Raw genomic sequence first — 19825 nt, 5'->3', positions numbered from 1 at the left:
TCCCCACAAATGAGCATTAATATGGTGTAAGTGGGACTTACCAAGTCTGTTATTGGATTGGCCTACTCTTGTAACCTAAACGTAACACACTCGCCCAGAGCCCCCTGCTCCATTAAGCACTGATTATGAGTGATGCCTTCACAGCCTATCACTCCTCAGTACTCCACATGATGCACCCTGGTCCCTGACAATTACCTACCTAGACACATAAAGGCTGATGCGCCCTCACCATGTCCTCAGATATAACCTATACCTAAAGGCTGGTACACCTTAATCCCCAAGAATAATTTAATCTCCTAGAAGCTGATACACATTGGACAACGCCACTCACCAACCCATGATGTGTTACACTCACCTGTTATATCTCACACTAGGAAAAGCAAACAGAATAAGTGGAGGTGACCAGAAGAGGAAACATTAATCAAGCCTATGTTTCTCATGATCAAAAATGGTAAGCTAAAAATCAAAATAAAAAACAGAAGCAAAAACTGAGGACCTACAGAATCTAAGTAGCTCTAGTCTACACAAGCACAAAGAGTTTTTATGTATTTATCCACAAAATTTGAATGTTGATACATCTAACATGCCAGTCTTTTTAGTGGCGCTCCAATGACAATCTCAAGAACTGCACTCCTTAGCAACAGTCGTCATGCCTTGATGTTGATGACAGTGGCACAAAATGCCAGTGTCACAGGAGAAACAATCTTCTTCTTCATTCAGCTGCTCCCTTTAGGGGTTACCACAGCGGATCATCTTCTTCCATATCTTTCTGTCCTCTGCATCTTGTTCTGTTACATCCAATACGGCAATGAAAATGATACAAAATAATTCTTAGTACCTGATCATGAACTCCAGAATACAAGTAAATGGCAGATATTAATATCTGCCACATGAAAAAAACATATTGGGACCTTAAAACCTAGAACGGGGCTAAAGACCAACACATAAAAAAATTTAAAACTATCTGACTCATGAAACCACCATGCAGTCCTCTGTTGAGCCATCCCCTCAGCCCCCTAACCTTGTGGGAAAGAAAGTGCTGATTGTCCCCACACAAGCTGTCATGTATGTACTTTATTATTTCAATCACTCAAGGTGTACAGAAAGTATAGAAATATAAAAGCAAAGCACTATTTATTAAAAGTAGAATAATAGAAAATGAACTACATGAAATAAATGATATAAAATTGTACACAATAGTAAATTTCTGGATGTAAAGCCCTAAACAAAATGTACCATTATTTCAAAATTAGAAAGCTAAAATAATACTTTCTGTAATGATAAAAGTAACATCTGTGTCAGAGCAGAAGATGGTGTTTTTTACATCCAGGTGGATCGTGTCTCTCTCTCTCTCTAAGTTCTCTGTTGTTAGGGCAGCATCAATAAGCAGCAAGGAAGCAGGACACGCTAGAATGGCGTCCAAGGAAGATCTCTGGACCGGAAGAACGTGTGGGAGATGGAGAAGAATCAAATAAAATTCTTATTATTTTCTACATCTGATGTCCTACCCAAGCCAGTAAATCTACATCAGTGTGGGCTGAGGCAGAGTTCAAGTTATGCCACATACTATCAGCCTGTTAGTGGAGCCTTATTGATGGGAAGGTCAGGTGAAGGCATGACCAGATCTTGGCTGGAGTGGTTTTAGGCCTGGAGGAGAGAAGAAGAAAAGTAGAAACAACACCAAAATCAAAAGGTCCAGATTCATCAGATTTTTCAAATCAGGAGAAATCTCTAGCAGAACGTCAATCAGAACAGGAGTTCTGGCACTGGCTGCTGACTTGGAAAAGAGAGTATGTCTCAAGAAACAAGTGAAATACTCTGACAAGATTGTTTAGCTTAATGCTCAGGCCACATATAGTTCTATGGTCTAGTAAAGGTGGTGATCCTTAAGTGAACTGTACTATGGGAGGAGAGAATGAAGGAAGCCCATTAAAGAAAGCGTGGGAAGTGCCAAGCACTCATCCTTGAATGCCAGAGGTGGGGATGGCAGGCATGGAATCTCCCTGTGGAAATAAGCTGCAGAGGATTTCCAGGTCAGTCACTATGGAGAGCCGTTTTCATTTTGGAGATTAGATGTTCAACCCGAATATAACTTGTGGGTAATATCACCAAGCAAGTTGAGTCAGTATCAGGGTGGTTGTGGCTGAAACACAATGAACACTGGAAGAAATCACTCAGAAGTGGGTTGAGTGGGTGTTGTGGTAGAAATCAAACACATAAATTAAAGAAAGAAACATATCCTCTACCAGGACAAGTTTGATAGAACCTTTTTGAGTCAGTAATCAGGTATGAGAAAACTTGTCTATTGCATCATTTACTCTTCAGAAAATACTGAGCAAGGAACATTCATCACAACAGTATGTTACAGGATGATCCCAGAATAAAGATAACTGAATTTACATAACAGTGTGAAATTAAAGCATACAAATTACAGTCAAAAGCAGAAATGTGCATACACACAAAAAAAATCCAGATGCATAAATCTGTGCGTAAGCCAACTTCCACGTTCTTCCGCTATATAAATTCCGGTCAATGTGAAAAGTAACACATGTACACGCACCTGCTGCCACTGCCTAACTCCTCCGAGAATTACGCCTCTTTGAATATGCAAAATCAATATAAATAGCCTTTAAGCTCAGCATTCTGTGAAAAGACAATGGCAAAAACACAGGGGTAAATAGAAGAATTTCAGTGAATACCAAGTGGAGGCAAGGAAAAATGTACTATTTGTTGTTTTAAACAGTGGTATAAACAACAAAAGGAAGTTGATCAAGTGACATAGAGTGTCGGTGAAACTCGAAAGTTCAAGTTCACAGTCGCACAGTGCCCGAAATAAAAATGAAGTTGTCAGATATCAAAGTTGCCGTGAAAAGGCGAGCCGTAGCCCACCGTCTGAGTGTCATATGAAAGCTTATTAGGGTACAGAGAAAAGAAAAAAAATAGGGACATAGTGCAAAAAAAGCTCAAAATGTCAACTTTAATTTCGAAATTTCCACTTTAATTACGTAGTTTATTTTGTCATTAAAGTAGAACATCATAAAGTTCATCTTAAAATCGTTTAATTTACTAGTTTCTCAAATACCATCGTAACTAAAGTAGCACGTTAAATGCTTTGTTTTGTATGTGTTCTTCTATGTGCTCTAAGTGTGTGAATCACTACGTACTTCTTAAATGGGCTTTCTCTTCCTCCAACAGGACACAGAATCCATTACATTCATGATATTACAGCTCTCTGAATAATTTAAATAATGAGATGTATACTTGATATCATTTTCATGATGATAGGAATTAAAGCATGTATTAAACATGGGAACACAGTGGCGCAGTGATAATGACAAACTGGCGCCCCGTCCACAGATTGTTCCTACCTCACGCAAGATGCTTGCTGCATCGTGCAAGACCTTCGATGAAATAATTTATTGCAGCAGTACTGTCTCTTTCAAATGTACTAACCCCCAATTCCTGTCCTTCCTTTTCTTTCTCCAAGTACCCTATCGCCACACAATCAGCTCTGTAATAGACGTTAAGCCATCTGTAAGCTTAGAACGCCGATTCTACCAGAAATTATACAGTAAAATCAAGCCCGGACTTATCCGTGGGAGAACTTATCTGCGAGTATATACAGTAAGTCGCCAAACACGCTTGAATGTTACCATGCGTACATTGTCTAACTTGTCTGTTAGGTGATAGCCCCAGCCAACATTCGGTACTCTCAGTTTTCTTCAGCTTTTTTGTTTTTTTCTCAATGATCTTCACAAGAGCTGGGGATTGGGTTTTAATGAGTGATGATAAACCTAGCTATGATCTTAGAGTAAAAAGTGTGGGGGTCTCCCTAAGTGTTTTGAATGTACTGACACAAAGATATTATAATGAAGAGCACTTTGTGTTGCACGTACGTTACAAGACATAATATACCGCCATTTATGGCTTTCTTTCTTTTTTTTTGTTTTTGAGAAGCACTGCATTAGAGCCAATTTAGCATCGCCAGTCCACTAAACCTGCATGTCTTTGGACTGTTTGAGGAAATCCACATAGACACTGGGAGAACATTCAAACTCCAGACCCGGGATGTGAAACCTGGTCTTCTTATTATGAGGCAGCAACGCAAACACTGCGCCACCCTCACTAAAGTTCATGGTCTCTTTAATTTTACTACAGTTACATGATGATGACAGAATGATGTGGCTTTTCTCCATGTTTTTTTTATTTGTATTTCCACTTTACATGAGCATCTTGTACATACTCTGTTTTAGCTCCATCTTTTATCCATTTCCTGAACTAAAAAGGTTGACTTTCCTTCTTTTTCTTTTGTACTAACAGAACCATTTCTGCACACTTTGTCTTCCTTTTTACAGGATTTTTGGTGGCTTTTTCCAGGATATCAAAAGAAAAGCTCCACATTATCTATCGGACTACACAGATGCCATCAGTCTGCAGTGTCTGGCGTCATTCCTGTTTCTGTACTGTGCGTGCATGTCACCTGTTATCACATTTGGCGGGCTGCTGGGAGAAGCCACTGAAGGTCGTATAGTAAGCATTTCTATGCGCTTTAAACATTAACCAGCATGCCTTCTTGTTAGCTTTTTTTAAAATTAATTAATTAATTAATGTTGTTAATGATTTGCAGGAATGAGATGACAAAAGCTTCATCTTACTGTATGGCAAACTCAGAGCATTCTTTATAACTCTGCTTTCATTAATTTGATCTTTTCTTTCCTCCTCACACAGTGTATGTAAAGATGCGGGGCACAGGCGACTGACTTGGCGTTTCTGTTCTTTTCAGAGTGCAATAGAGTCACTATTTGGAGCCTCCATGACTGGAATTGCCTATTCACTATTCGCAGGACAGCCGCTCACTATTTTAGGAAGCACAGGACCAGTGCTTGTCTTTGAAAAAATACTGTACAAATTCTGCAGGTAGGCCATCTTCTCCACATTATAATGCTTGTGGGTGATACTCGGAACTCCAGATTGAGTCCTTTTTGCTAACACTTTATGACAACTTTTGTCCTGTGCCTGTGAGGAAGGAAAAGCATTCTGGCCATGATGGAGGATAATTTCTTGCCTGGACAGGAGGCCATTGTGGAAGCTGGGAGTTGAGATTTGACCTGGCCAGAACACATTACATTCTTCATCCCGGCACGGAGAGAAAGGTGATAAGTGGACTGGGTGAACAGGAGTGCTAGGAGCAGTTCAGTCCCCCACATGACAAGTGACAGTGTTCCTCCAGACTAAATTCACTTGAGATACCTGCAGTGTGGCATGGGACTTGGAGTTTAGAAGTACAACCCAGTCTGCAGTGCCAGTGCTAGGTTATTTTGCACCCTAGGCCAAACTTTTCAGTGCACCAACCGACTGTTCAGTTTTTCCCTCCCTTATGATCTGCGCTCTAGGTGAATGCCTAATTCACTTTTATAGTTGTGCCAGCCCTGCTTGTCGGGGACTTTGGGTATTGCAAGGGGGCGCTGCTGGGGAAGGACTATCCCGGTTTACATCTGACCTGGAAGTTCTCTAGATGACCAATCCCAGGATACTGGAAGCAGTCCTGGGTCCAGTTTAAAAGAGGAGTCAGAATTTGTGGGCAGCAAGTTACACTCAATTAGAGAGGGAAGGAGGAACAGAATTGATTTGTTTTGAGTATTTTGGCTGGCATTTAATTAGAAAAGTGTTGGTGGTAAATAAAAACCTTTAATTTGAACCTGGAATTATGTTCGGTAATATTGTGCCTGTGGTTTGGGCTCAGTGGTACCCCCTTGTGGTTATAAAACATTACATAATGCTTACAGATCATTAGTTCAATAACATTCAGATAGTTGTAAATGTCAGTAAATAAAAGTGTATAAATTGGCAACAGTTTATAATGTCTTTCATTAATAAGTCATTAAAATATTGCTGGATATAATGTTTCTTTACTTCTTTATAAATAATTCATTGTTATAAATCTTTTTACTGTATCTAATCTAAATGGTTTGCAAAGGGTTATTGATGAATTTTTTCATAAAATGTTACCCATTCATTCATTAACTCATTCATTGACTCATTCTTTCAAAGCTACCTATTGCAACATGAATTTCTACTAACCAAAATAATAATAATTGATATTTTAGATGTCACTGCAGATAACTGCAGTGTGCCATGTCATATTAACACTTGTCAATTATTTTTATTTAGCATTCACCTTATACACGGGGCCTTTAAGACCCCAGTATGTGTCATGTCAATGGACAAATAGCCTGTGATTGAATTCTTTACAGGAGGCAGATTCCCATCAAGTGCCATCAAGTATTAATGCAAGTGTCTGATTTTTACGCACGTGCAGTTTAATGTTGGAGTCTTCATTCTGATTTTCTGCTTTTCAGAGACTACGGGCTGTCCTACTTGTCCCTAAGAGCTTGCATCGGACTCTGGACAGCGTTCCTTTGCATCCTCCTTGTTGCCACCGATGCCAGCTCCCTGGTGTGTTACATCACCCGTTTCACAGAAGAAGCTTTTGCAGCTCTTATATGTATTATTTTTATTTATGAGGCCTTAGAAAAATTAATTCATCTTGGAGAAACATACCCATTCAACATGAATATCAACCTTGAGAAACTCACGCAGTATTCGTAAGTAGCAACTTTGTAAATGTTAAATTGGAGCTTCAGTAAATAAACAAGTCAATCAAGTTCTATTTTATATGCTGTAGTACCTTTCATAAGGAGCAGGATCACAAATTACATTGCACTTGAAAGGCACTTGTGGACGAAAAAGGCACACTGGAAAGCAGACAGATAATATTTTCTCAATTCACTTTATTTATTCATTCGGAGTCGCAGTAAGTAGAGATTCAAAAGAGTATAACTTATTGCCGCAAAGCTCAATTGAACCCTGATCAAAAGCCAGGAGGGTTTTTTTTATACTTCAGCATCTCATGATTAATAAGACAGAAAGAACATCCTTATCAAAACAGTAAAGTTAAACAATATGTCTGTTGAGCTAAGCATTATCTGTGTTTTGGAAGCTAAGCACAGGAGAGACGCCTTTGCATAAACCACATGTACTTTCTGCAGCCTTGTGACCTTGTCCCTGAAACATTCACTCTGAGAAAGGGAAAAGCAAGAAACAGCTTACATTTTATTCATCTGGACACTATTTCTCCTGAACCCTGGAATAACATATTTTTGTTAGTTCATAAGCCAAAGTGTCTCTCACTGGCAAGTTACAAAATAGTTATTATAAAGATTCTAATTTACTAAACACACAAAATACATGGTGCTGAGGAGAACATTCTTCTTCTACACACTGAAAGTAGCAAATGCTGACTGCAAAGTACATCATTGGCAAACAGAATAAGGTGTTCAACAGGCAAAGAAGTACATGAAGAAAATGAATACAATGGAAAATAGATAGATGTTTATTTTTGAACCTCCTCTTTCCAGTGCAGGAACACATAGCATTTCCTGGCAGTAGGTGCAGGGCACAGTCTTGGACACAAAAACTGATACTCAGACTACTCACCAATTTGTCTAACAGTGAGACAAATTGTTATCTGATTATTTATATACATTTATTATAGTTGGAATGGTGACACAGTGTTTAGCACTGATGGCTTACAGATCCTGTTTTTGACTCCCACGTGTCATGTATGGTTTGCATGCTCTCCCTGTATTCATGTCCTTCTGGGTGGTCTGTTTATTCTCACTCACACCTCAAAATGTGTGTGTTAGGATTCATCCAAGGCCCAACTCCCAGGCTGGGTTTCAAATGTCCCTTTTATGTCTGCTTTTTTTTTTTTTTGTATATACCACACATTTTTAAAGGCTGAGGAAAACCTACAGTCCCTTGCGGTTCATTGAATGCACTCATGGAGTTGGTGAATTCTAGTGTGTTTTCCACTGCATGACTTATTGTACTGGATTTTGAACCCTTGCTCTGTTTTTTGACTTTGCCTACCAGATTATATATTGGGACTTGTTTGTTCTGCAACACTTTGCTGTTTTTCTGAGCTTAATTTTGGTTAACAGAGCTTCTAAAAGAAAAATCTTTTTATTGTTAAAGATCTTACGTTTGCACTTTTTCCATTGCAAACAGGCCAGTTTGAATTCATGAGTTTCAGGTGATTTCCAAATTGATTTGCCATTTTCCAAAGATGATTTGCCATGCTGCCTTTTGCTGTAGATCTTTGCAGAGTCACCCTTTGAATGCGTTGATGGTTTGAATTCCAGATGAATGACATTATAATTGAGTACAATTTACTAAGGAATGATTTGTTCATGTATATAGGGATGTTCTGGAATTGATATAGCAGCTTAGGAGTGCTTTTCATTTCGAAAGTATTAATTATGTCTGCTATGGTGAGCTGGAAGGTGGACCACCTATTAACATCTTGCTTGATTTTACCCTTTAATACTTCTAAAATTGTATTGAAAACGATCTGTATATTTACTTGTGATGCCTATCCACTGATATTAAAGCTGTTTTGATATTATGAACAAATAGCTACCCTACCTATTATCATGTACTAAGATGTCCCTGGGAAAAGCTTATTCAGAAAGATGTGTGTGTTAGGTTAATTGTTGATTGCAAATTGGCCTTACAAGAATGTTCAAGTTCAAGTTTACAAAAGCAACAAAAGCCAAAAAAGCCACCAATAATCAAATGTATCATGTACATACAATTATTTACTACTAGCCAAAGTACCAGGGACTACTTGGGCATATTTTATTATGGGTTAGGATAAGACAGAAAATATCTATGTATTTATATGTTTTTTTAAAGGTTGACCCTTATATCATTGCTGGCTGACATGATCCTATCCCATCCATCATCTACTCTTCCTGACTGATGACTATCAATATGTCTGAGCTCACAAGTCAAGAATTTGTTTGTTTTTGTGTGTGTTTGAATTCCATTATTGTGGTCATTTCTTGCTGGGTTGGAACCACGAAGTTTAATACCATATTAATAAACTGGATGGCTTGTTGAATAATTGAATCATTGTTACAGCATGTCAACTGGGCAAAACTGTGTTGCTCATTTTATTGAACTTCTATTCACGATGAAACTTTTGAATCTTCATAAATTCTGTATGGCACGGTGGCACAGTGGGTAGCGCTGCTGCCTCACAGTTAGGAGGTTCACTAAGATGTGGCCTAGATTCACAATTCCTGGGTCCTCCCTGCGTGGAGTTTGCATGTTCTCCCCGTGTCTGCGTAGGTTTCCACCGGGTGCTCTGGTTTTCTCCCACAGTCCAAAGACATGCAGGTTAGGTACATTGGTGATCCTAAATTGTCCCTAGTGTGTGCTTGGTGTGTGTGTGTGCCCTGCATTGGGCTGGCGCCCTGCCCGGGGTTTGTTTCCTGCCTTGTGCCCTGTGTTGGCTGGGATTGACTCCAGCAGATCCCCATTACCCTGTAGTTAGGATATAGCGGCTTGGATAATGGATGGATGAAAACTCTTTAGTTTAAGTTGTGTTACCATAATATACGTGCAAACTTTCATGAACATCCACTGTGTGCATTTTTTGGGGTTGATCCTCATGTTACTACTCCCCAATGAAAGTATTGAAACTCCATGAAGCCTGCATTTTAAATTGCTTGAACAACAATATAAATACAGTACAACATTTTAGGTAGACAGAGTTTCAGTGATTTTTGTGTTAGTCCCTCTTCACACCACATAACCCAAATTCATCATTTCATCAAGCAACACTGACTTGGAATGTAGCTCTTACTGTAAATAGATCCAAACCACAACAATATGCCAATCTCATTACCACCAGCTGAATAGTTTTGGTGTGATAATGACGTTTAGGTTGTGTGCACTCTAAATACAACACCGTTTCTCAATGTAAGCCTTGAAAGGCCTTAAAAATCTAGATTTTAAATTGTATCAACAGTAATAAATACATTTTGACTTGGCTGTTCTGGAGTGATGTATTTTTTGCCCCCTCCATTACAACCACTCTTCCCGATGAATTTTTTGCATTATCATATGTCCTATATTTTAGGCTGAACAAGTGGCAGCCTATAAAATGTAACCTATAAATTTCAGTGAAAATCCACTTATGCATTTTTGTATGACTGGCCAACAAACAAACAGACTCGAAATGATCTGAACTTGCAATAAGGTCCTTAGTGTGCAAAACGGATAAATAACATCAAATGAAGCCAAAAATTTCAAAAGACAGACAAGGGTATTGTGAGTTATTTACAGTATATACAGTACATACTGTAGATGAGATGAAGTGCTGAGATAAGAAAAACTTTATTAATCCCATGGGAAATTCAGTATAAATATGAAGGATGACTTACATTGTTTGTTATTATGATGGCTGTTTAGTTTTCTTATGACTTGTGGATAGAAACTGTCCCTGAGTCTACTGGTGCGAGTCTCCTGCCCAGTTTGCCTGAAGTGAGAAAAGCGACAGTGCAGGACGGCTGAGGTGTTTAATAATCCTGTGTGCCATTCTAAGGCACTGTCTGATGTAAATGTCCTGAATAGAAGGTACCTGGTTTCCGGACGTATTTTGTGCCAACTTCACCATCCTCTGCAGCACTTTGGGGTCCTTAACCTAGCAGCTCCTGTGCCAGAAGGCTGTGCAGTCAGTGAAAATGGACTCCACTGTGCACCTATTAAAGTTACTGAGAGCAGATGGAAAAGTACACACTCTCATCTGAGGAAATAGAATTGTTGATGAGCCTTCTTGACTTTAGCTGTTGTAGCCACCTTTCTTTATCAGTGATGGTTATTCCAAGAAATTTAAAGCTGCTCATCATCTCAGCAGCATGATGTTGAGTGACACTCGTTTTCTGCTTCATTAAGTCTCTGACCTGCATCTTGTTTTTGCTGACATTAAGGGTCAGGTTGTTCTCCTGTCACCATTATGTCAGCAGGTTTGATCTTTTCTCTGTAAGTCCCATCATCACTGTTGGTGATTGAATGTACGATGGTGTTGCTGAAGCTGGGTCTGGCCATACAGTCAGAGCTGAATAAGGAGTACTGAAGAGGGCCTCAGTGCACTACCATGAGTGTAGAAGATACGACATGAGTGTGGTTGTGGGTGTTTGTGTGTATGTGAATGGGTCCTATGATAAACTGGCCTGCCCTTGTATCGCAAGGATTCAGTGACGCTGTCTTCGAATAAGCAGGTTTGGGAAATAATAAGTTGTGTTGTAGATGCAGAAGGGAATCGTGCAGAGAAAATGCTAACAAACTGTGACCCTGACTGAGGTTTGAACAGAGGGCTCTGTAATTGTGAAACCTCACCGCTAACCATACTTTAAAGACAATTAGCAGTTCATAACCGTTTTCTTATGAGAGACCAACGTGTTTATGTTGGATAGCATTTCATTATTGACATTCTGAAATGTATAAATAGAAAACGGTGTTAAGAATGAAACAATGGGATGTTATCACAATTATATCCTTGATTGATCTCTATCTTATTCACTATAATGTGCTTGAGCAAATAAGCATGTAAATAGCAGGGCTACTGTGTCCTATTGTGATAGTTCTTACTCTGAATGGCATTGTCCTACAAAAGTTCAGGTCTCATCTCAATCCTGTTTTGTTATAACCTTATTTTTCATTTCTGTCTTTTGTAGGTGTGTATGTGTAGAGCCCCCAAATCCAAGCAATAAAACTTTACAGTACTGGGACATGCAAAACATAACGGTGTCTAATGTATCCTGGGGATCTCTGGATGTTCACGTAAGTCATAGTTGCCTTCACTTACATTCTGACTGCAAATGTGCCACCCTTACCATTTAGGAACAACTGGGTCCTCCCTGCGTGGTGTTTGCATGTTCTCCCCATGTCTGCGTGGGTTTCCTCTGGGTACTCCGGTTTCCACCCACTGTTCAAAGACATGCAGGTTATGTGCATTGGCGGTCCTAAATTGTCCCTAATGTGTGCTTGGTGTGTGGGTGTGTGTGCGTGTGCCCTGCGGTGGGCTGGCGCCCTGCCTGGGGTTTGTTCCTGCCTTGCACCCTGTGCTGGCTGGGATTGGCTCCAGCAGACCCCCATGATCCTGTGTTACGATATAGCTGGTTGGACAATGACTGACTGACTAGAGAACATTTCCAGCCATCCATCTGTACTTAACCTATTCCATTAAAGTAACTGACGCTCCCTCACAACGCAGGTAATGTGCTTCATTTTGGACTCCATGAGCAACCGCTCATTCAAAACAAAGTCAAACTAGCAGTACGCAAGGATTCTCCAAAGAGACACCATACTGAGGAAGTCCAGTCTTCATCTCAAATCACTGGATAGTGTCCATGTCTCACAACCATATAGCAAGACAGGCAAACACCAGGACTCTAAAGACTTGGACCTTCATCCTTTTTGTATAGATATCGGGAGCGCCACATACCCTTTTCCAGTGACCTCATAACTCCCCATGACTCTCCCATGTATGACATGTCTTAAATTGTTGTGGTTAATCCTGAGCAATAAAAACAAAAATGAGGGTATAATAATTATCATTGTCTCCATCTGTTTTATCATGTTAATTGAATTCTATTAGATATTCAGTGCCCTTCTATTTTCTGTTGTCTGCAGTAGGTATGAATGGATTTTGAGGTGCCACAATTTGGAAATTGTGATGCAGCTATTGTTGATTTATTCCCTTCTAGCCCTGAATCTATTTAAAAGTTTAATGTGGACAAAGTTTGCAGTTTTTATAATACTGGGCCAAATTCTTAGCCTTAGCAAATGCACTGGGAAACACAACATCCCTCTGCTGTCATCAGTAGTCTTCATAGCAGTTTACTCTTGTTGACAGCTGTGAGGAGAAACAGGACACGACACAACAAAGTGTCGAAGTCTACCAGAAATCTTTGTTTGTTAGCAGAAATTCTAGAAAAATAAGGCAACAAAACACAAAAAAAAAAAAACGTGGAACTTGATCAATATTGTAAAGCAATGCTTCTGCTGGCTGCAATTGTAGGTCCAAGAATGAATGCCTAAGTCCAGCTTTTGCGTGTTTATATAGGGATGTTGCTGGAAGTTCTGTCACTATTCTTCCGAGGGCACCTCCTCCACTCTTTAGATGGAACAGGAAGAGAGGTTAGTTCTTGCACTTTAGCATAACCAGTTCTCACTGTGTTCTCCTGATTGGAACCCCAACCCACTTCTGTATCACACATAGGTGACACAGTGAACTTTTAAAATATAGAGGCTCGACTTTGGCATCATGATAAAGGCAAGCCATTAAATTCCCTCTGGATGATCATCATCTTCAACAACAGGACCCTCACTCAAGTGCCTTCACAGCTCTTAATCTTGGAGCTCAGCTCTGCTGATTGGTGCTACTTCTGTAATTTTAAATGTCTTTAAAAAGCAGATGATTTGTTTGAATTATGCTTCATCCTAATAGTTATTAATGTTGTATTTTACTTCTAGCACGGAGTGAACATTCCAAAAATAACTGTATTACTATTGGTGGTTACACATAGTGGTTAAATTGAAATTGACCCTTCTGGCTCCCCTGCAGGGTTATATTACACCATCAACACAGATGTGGTTGAATAAGACAGCTGCTTAGTCTTTATTAACAAAGGCCAGATTTCTAAAGATGGATGTCAAGAAATTGCTCAATGCAGCAAACAGAGATGCTGGCTGCAAACCTGGGGCATCTGGGTCAGTAAGGGGCAATACATCTATTTAAATTAAAGGGAATACCAATTTGGTACAGTGGCAGAGAAGGCTGGTTTGTAATTCAAAGGTTCCAAATTCAAATCCTGCCTTCTCAAGTAAGACAAGTGAATGAGAGATGCGGTAACTACCTGAATGAATTTCTGAACAGAGACAAATGGTACTGTGGCCTAGATAATAAACCCAGTGGGGTATGGAAAATTCCCATTAGCTGAACTGGATGAGCTGCCACGTACTGAGTCTGAAGCCCCAGGTTCACTGTCAGCCTCACATTGTGAGAATGTAAAATGGAGAGGAATAGAATCCTAAATAATTTTTCACCAGTGACTTTGGAGCTACAATGGCACATATTAACTACACTGAAAGCCAAACCAAGATGCAAGAAAAACAACATGGGCCAGTCCAGTATAATGTCACCCCAAGTCACAGCCCAGAAAAAGTATCATAGAATCCTTCAGAATTATTGCTATTAAAATTGTATTATTTTTGCTATTTGAAATTCATATTGTTGAAAGATGTTCTAAATTTCATCTGACCATGTTTGCTTCTTATTTTTACAATGGGTGTAACTTTCTGGACTTTGATTTACACTTCATCCAGTTGTCATTGTTTTTCAGTTCATGCTCTCACAATTTTTATCTGAACCTGACTATCCATCCATCCATCCATTTTCCATCCTGCTGAATCTGAACACAGGGTCACGGGGGTCTGCTGGAGCCAATCCCAGCCAACACAGGGCACAAGGCAGGAACCAATCCTGGACAGGGTGCCACCCCACCGCAGGACACACACAAACACACCCACACACCAAGCACACACTAGGGCCAATTTAGAATCGCCAATCCACCTAACCAGCATGTCTTTGGAGAACCTGACTATTCCTTTGCTTATTCCTTTGGCTACTATTTATTCACTATCTTTGTTCCAGCACTTGTTGTTTGAAATTTAAAAAAATACTGCTAGTGACTATTGTCTCCTTACACCAGTGCAAAATCTTAGACACTTTAACTTAAGAAATGTCGAAAGTCCAAGAGGTGCTGAAGATCAGGGGCCTCATGCAAAACACTGTGTGTAGAATTCACACTAAAACATGGTATATGGACAAAAGCAGAAATGTGCTTATGCACAAAAAAAAATCTAGATACATAAATCTGTGCGTACGACAACTTCCATGTTCTTCCGCTCCGTAAACCCTGATCGGCGTGAAAATTAATGGTCGTGCACAGGCCTGTCGCTCCACCCTGACTCCTCCCAGAATTATGCCTCTTTGAATCTTCTTTTTCTTTTGCCTGCTCCTGTTAGGGGTTGCCACAGCGGATCATCTTCTTCAATATCGTCCTGTCTTCTGCATCTTGCTCTGTTACACCCACAACCTGCATGTTCTCTCTCACCACATCCATAAACCTTCTCTTAGGCCTTCCTCTTTTCCTCTTCCCTGGCAGCTCTATCTTTAACATCCTTCTCCCAATATACCCAGCATCTCTCTGCACATGTTCAAACCAACGCAATCTCTCCTCTCTGACTTTGTCTCCCAACTGTCCAACTTGAGCTGACCCTCTAATGTCCTCATTTCTAATCCTATCCATCCTCGTTACACCCAATGCAAATCTTAACATCTTTAACTCTGCCACCTCCAGTTCTGTCTCCTTCTTTCTGGTCAGCGCCACCATCTCCAACCCATATGACATAGCTGGTCTCACTACTGTCCTGTAGACCTTCCCTTTCACTCTTGCTGATACTCGTCTGTCACAAATTACTCCTGACACTGTTCTCCACCCATTCCATCCTGCCTGCACTCTCTTTTTCACCTCTCTTCCACAATCCCTGTTACTCTGATCTCATCCACCTTCACCAACTCTACTCCCTGCATCCTCACCATTCCTCTGACCTCCCTCTCATTCACACACATGTATTCTGTCTTGTTCCTACTGACCTTCATTCCTCTCTTCTCTAGAGCAAACCTCCAACTCCCCAGGGTCTCCTTGACCTGCTCCCTACTCTTGCTACAGATCACAATGTCATCAGCAAACATCAGAGTCCATGGGGACTCCCCTCTAATCTCGTCTGTCAACCTGTCCATCACCATTGCAAATAAGAAAGGGCTTAGAAAGGGCTCAGAGCCGATCCCTGATGTAATCCTACCTCCATGTTGAATGTATCCATCACTACTACTGCAGTTTTCACCACTGTCACACTTCCCTCGTACATATCCTGTCATATGCTTTCTCCAGGTCCACAAAGATGCAATGCAACTCTTTCTGGCCTTCTTTATACTTCTCCATCGACACTCTCAGAGCAAACAATGCATCTGTGGTGCTCTTTCCTGGCATGAAACCATACTGCTGCTCACTAATCATCACCTCACTTCTTAACCTAGCTTCCACTACTCTTTCCTATAACTTCATGCTGTGGCTCATCAAATGTATTCCCCTGTAGTTACTACAGCTCTGCACATCCCCCTTATTCTTAAAAATTTGTACCAGTACACTTCTCCACTTCTCAAGCATCCTCTCACTTTCCAACATTCTGTTAAACAATCTGGTTGAAAACTACACTGCTATCTCTCCTAAACATCTCTGTGCTTCCACCAGTATGTCATCTGGACCAACAGCTTTTCCAGTCTTCATCCTTTTCATAGCTGTCCTTTATTCCTCCTTGCTAATCCATTGCACTTCCTGATTCACTATCTCCACATCATCCAACCTCTTCTCTCTCTTGTTCTCTTCATTCATAAGCCTCTCAAAGTACTCTTTACATCTGCTCAACACACTCTCCTTGCTTGTGAGTATGTTTCCATCTTTATCCTTTATCACCCTTACCTGCTGCACATCTTTTCTCGGTCCCTCTGTCTAGCCAGTCATTACAGGTCCTTTTCTCACTTCTTAGTGTCCAGCCTTTATCTTAAAATCATTTAATTTAATAGTTTCCCAAATCTCATCGTAACTAAAGTAGCACGTTAAATGCTTTGTCTTCTATGTGTTCTTCTATGTACTCTTATGTGTGTGAATCACTAAGTGCTTCTTAAACGGGCTTTTTCTTACGCCAACAGGACACAGAATACATTACATTCATGATGTTACAGTTCTCTGAACATTTTAAATACTAAGATGTATACTTGATATCATTTTCATGATGATGGAAATTAAAGCATGTATAAAACATTGAGGCACGTTGGTGTAGTGGTAGCAACGAGCTGGCGCCCCTTCCAGAGATTGTTCCTGCCTCCAGCAAGATGCTTTCTGCCCCATGCACGATCCTCAATAAAATAATTTATTGCAGCAGTACTGTCTCTTTCAAACATACTAACCTCCAGTTCCTCCAATTTTGTTTCTCCAAGTAACCAACTGCCACACAATCAGCTCTTTAATAAATCTCAAACCATCTGTAAGCTTAGAACACCGATTCTTCAAAACTTTTAAGGAACATTGAAGTATCTTCGTAGTACATATTTAATTATTCCATCCACCTATCCATCCAGGGTTGCACCAGTCTCAGCAAGCATACAGCGTGAGGCAGGAACAATCCCTGAACAGGGCTCCAGCTCATCGCTACCACTGTGCCACCAAGTCCTCGCATATTTAATCATTAACAACATACATTATTTAAATGAAGTTGAAAATTTATCTGTAATAAGGTAATATATATACCTTGCTCCAAGAAGATAGCTCCTGGAAATTTAAATCATCTTAGAAGTCAGTTGTCATCATTCTCTTATATGCATTCTCTTATATTGAATTGAGTTCCTTTATTGTTATTGTATGGTACAATGAGATTCAATATGCAAATCCTCCATAAACTTATTGTCCTATAGAATGGTAAAATAACAACAACAACAATAATAATAATAGGATAAAAAACAGTGAAAAAAAAATACAATATGAAAGCATAAGTGGCTCAGGTTGTGCAATATTACAACTGTAATGCAAGTTTACAGTGAGGAAATTGTACTTATAAGTACAAACAGTTCTACCAGGAGGACTTGATGGACTGATTGAGTGCGTTTAGAGCTCTTGGGATGCTCTTGGGATGTTTCTGAACCTCAAGGTCCGTACAGGAAAGGCTCTGAAGCGTTTGCCGAATGGGAGTAGTTCAAATATACTGTGCGCATGGCTGAGGCAACATGTGCTAGAAGCTGTATCCGAATATTTCTTCCCGCTCTTGACACAATCTGCCATAGAGCTTTCCGATCAGCGGCTGTACAGCTGTGATTCAACACTCAGTGGGTTAAAATACTCAATGGTGCACTGAGAAAAACAACGCTAAAGCAGTTATAGTATTTGGAATAGTTTGGCCATTCTGTGCATCATTATATTGTTACAGATTGACTACAGTCAGATGTCTTGAACTTATAAATGATATGCGGTTAATTTCACTGTATTTGATTAAGCCACCTCAGGGATTTGAATTTAAAAAATAAAGGGAAACTACAGAGGAAGAGTAGCACTGCTTTGATGCTGGGTGCCACCAGTTTGCAAAACCTAGCAGAGAAGTTGTGCACGCAAGGGATTCAGTTGGCGTAAAATGTGCGTGGCTTTATGCCATTTTTAGTTTTTATATATCGCGATGTGAGTGTGGAAACGGGCATATGCAACATTTTTGTGTGTATGCACCATTTATACATGAGGCCCCAGGAGTTGGGTGGTGTAGTGAATACTTTTGACCACTGGCATTTTTGTATTTTTAAATGGAGTAAACAATTAGATGAAAAATATTGTAAAAGGAAAGGCAAAAAAATTAGTAGAGGACAAGGACATAGCTCAAAACTATAAATATACCAAAGCAAGGGTGCAATATTAGAATTAAAGTAAAAAATGACACAGACTTCAAGCCAGTAGTCCTAACGTTATCGTAGGTTATTTTCTCCTAAGTATCACTACCTAAAACTTTGTTTTTAGAAAGGATTGAATACTCAGCTAACAAGGTTCTTCTGAACACAATGACACCACACAACTTGGCATAATAACTGCAAACAACATGGCCGCACCTATTGTAATATGGTAGCATAAAAAGGCAAAAAGATTCATAGTGTTCAAAAAAATCCCAGACTGAAAACCTCACTGGTCTGCCTAGAAACAGGCCTCACCATAGAGAGCCTGGCCCCACACTCAAAAGGTAGGCCTAAAGGCCTACACAGGACTAAACTTGGGCTCAGGCTAGAAAACTTTTAAACGCCCCAAATACAAAGAAATGATCTTCAAGGATGAAGATGACCATACACCATTGGCTTGAAATGACAAAGGCCAACAAAGAACTGTTATAAATAAATAATTTATTTAAATAAACAAAAAGAAAAAAATATTTAACACGTTAGCAGCATTTAGTCAGCAGCTCTACTTAAAATATGAGAGGAAATCTCAAATACAGGCAATTAATTGCAATAAGACCGTATGTAATAGGAAAAGTTAGAGGATTATTTTGTGATTATCAGACCAAAATCCATAAGACACACCCAAATGTGTTCATGAAGCAAAATCTTCATTTTGGAGTGCTCTTGGTACCAAACTACCATGAGGTGCCTGAAGCATGTGTCCACCAATTCAGTGTAGCCATCCCTCCTGTACCTCTGTCACCACCTCTGAGCTCCTGCCACCACCTGATCACATGACTCCAAGATGAAGATGCCTTTAAGCCCTCACTTGTAGTCACTTCTGGTTTCCTTTCTGGACTATTTCTTGTGTCTAGAATGCAATCTGAAAGTACTGGATCTGTCCACCTACAACTCACCATGGCCACCCCAGATGTCTCTATATTCCTAAAGCCCAGACTTCAATATAATTTTGGATGTAGTGAGAAGTCAAGCAAAATGACACCTTTTATTGGCTGACTAGAAAGATTACCATATGTAAGCTTTGGAGACAACTCAGGCCTCTTTTTCAGTCAAGATAATTTTGGAGAAAGCCTACTGCTAACTTCTAGGGGGTAGGGAACTCCAACTCCTTACAATAATGCACCCCACCAGCCTTCCATCATTTTTATGTCCCCAAAATATCTGTTTTTGGGTTTAATCCATTATTAGATGTAAGTTTCCTACATTATGATGATGCCACCATTACTTAGTCATGACCATAAGAGTATTAAAAAAACAAAGAGTAATAGCAACAATGACTTATCATCAGCTGCCAGGATGAACTCTGGCATCATTGAAACTGAACTACATTAAAGGTATTGAAAAATGGACGGACATATG

At 39.8% G+C, this 19825-nt stretch overlaps 1 protein-coding gene across 5 annotated transcripts in view; it reads left to right on the top strand.

The window, feature by feature from the left end:
* Positions 1–19825, top strand: part of LOC114655426 (sodium-driven chloride bicarbonate exchanger-like) — a 326186-nt gene that overhangs the window by 259307 nt on the left and 47054 nt on the right. For all 5 annotated transcript variants that reach the window (XM_051930577.1, XM_028806403.2, XM_028806404.2 and 2 more), the window contains 4 exons: positions 4356–4530; positions 4784–4917; positions 6360–6605; positions 11586–11691. In XM_051930577.1, the coding sequence (XP_051786537.1) occupies positions 4356–4530; positions 4784–4917; positions 6360–6605; positions 11586–11691 (661 nt within the window). The remainder of the gene's footprint in view (positions 1–4355; positions 4531–4783; positions 4918–6359; positions 6606–11585; positions 11692–19825) is intronic.

The sequence above is a fragment of the Erpetoichthys calabaricus genome, chromosome 8 (genome assembly GCF_900747795.2).
Source record: "Erpetoichthys calabaricus chromosome 8, fErpCal1.3, whole genome shotgun sequence".
Classification (NCBI taxonomy): Eukaryota; Metazoa; Chordata; class Cladistia; order Polypteriformes; family Polypteridae; genus Erpetoichthys; species Erpetoichthys calabaricus.
Note: the sequence above shows the minus strand (reverse complement) of the source record. Positions and strands in the feature narration are given on the sequence as shown.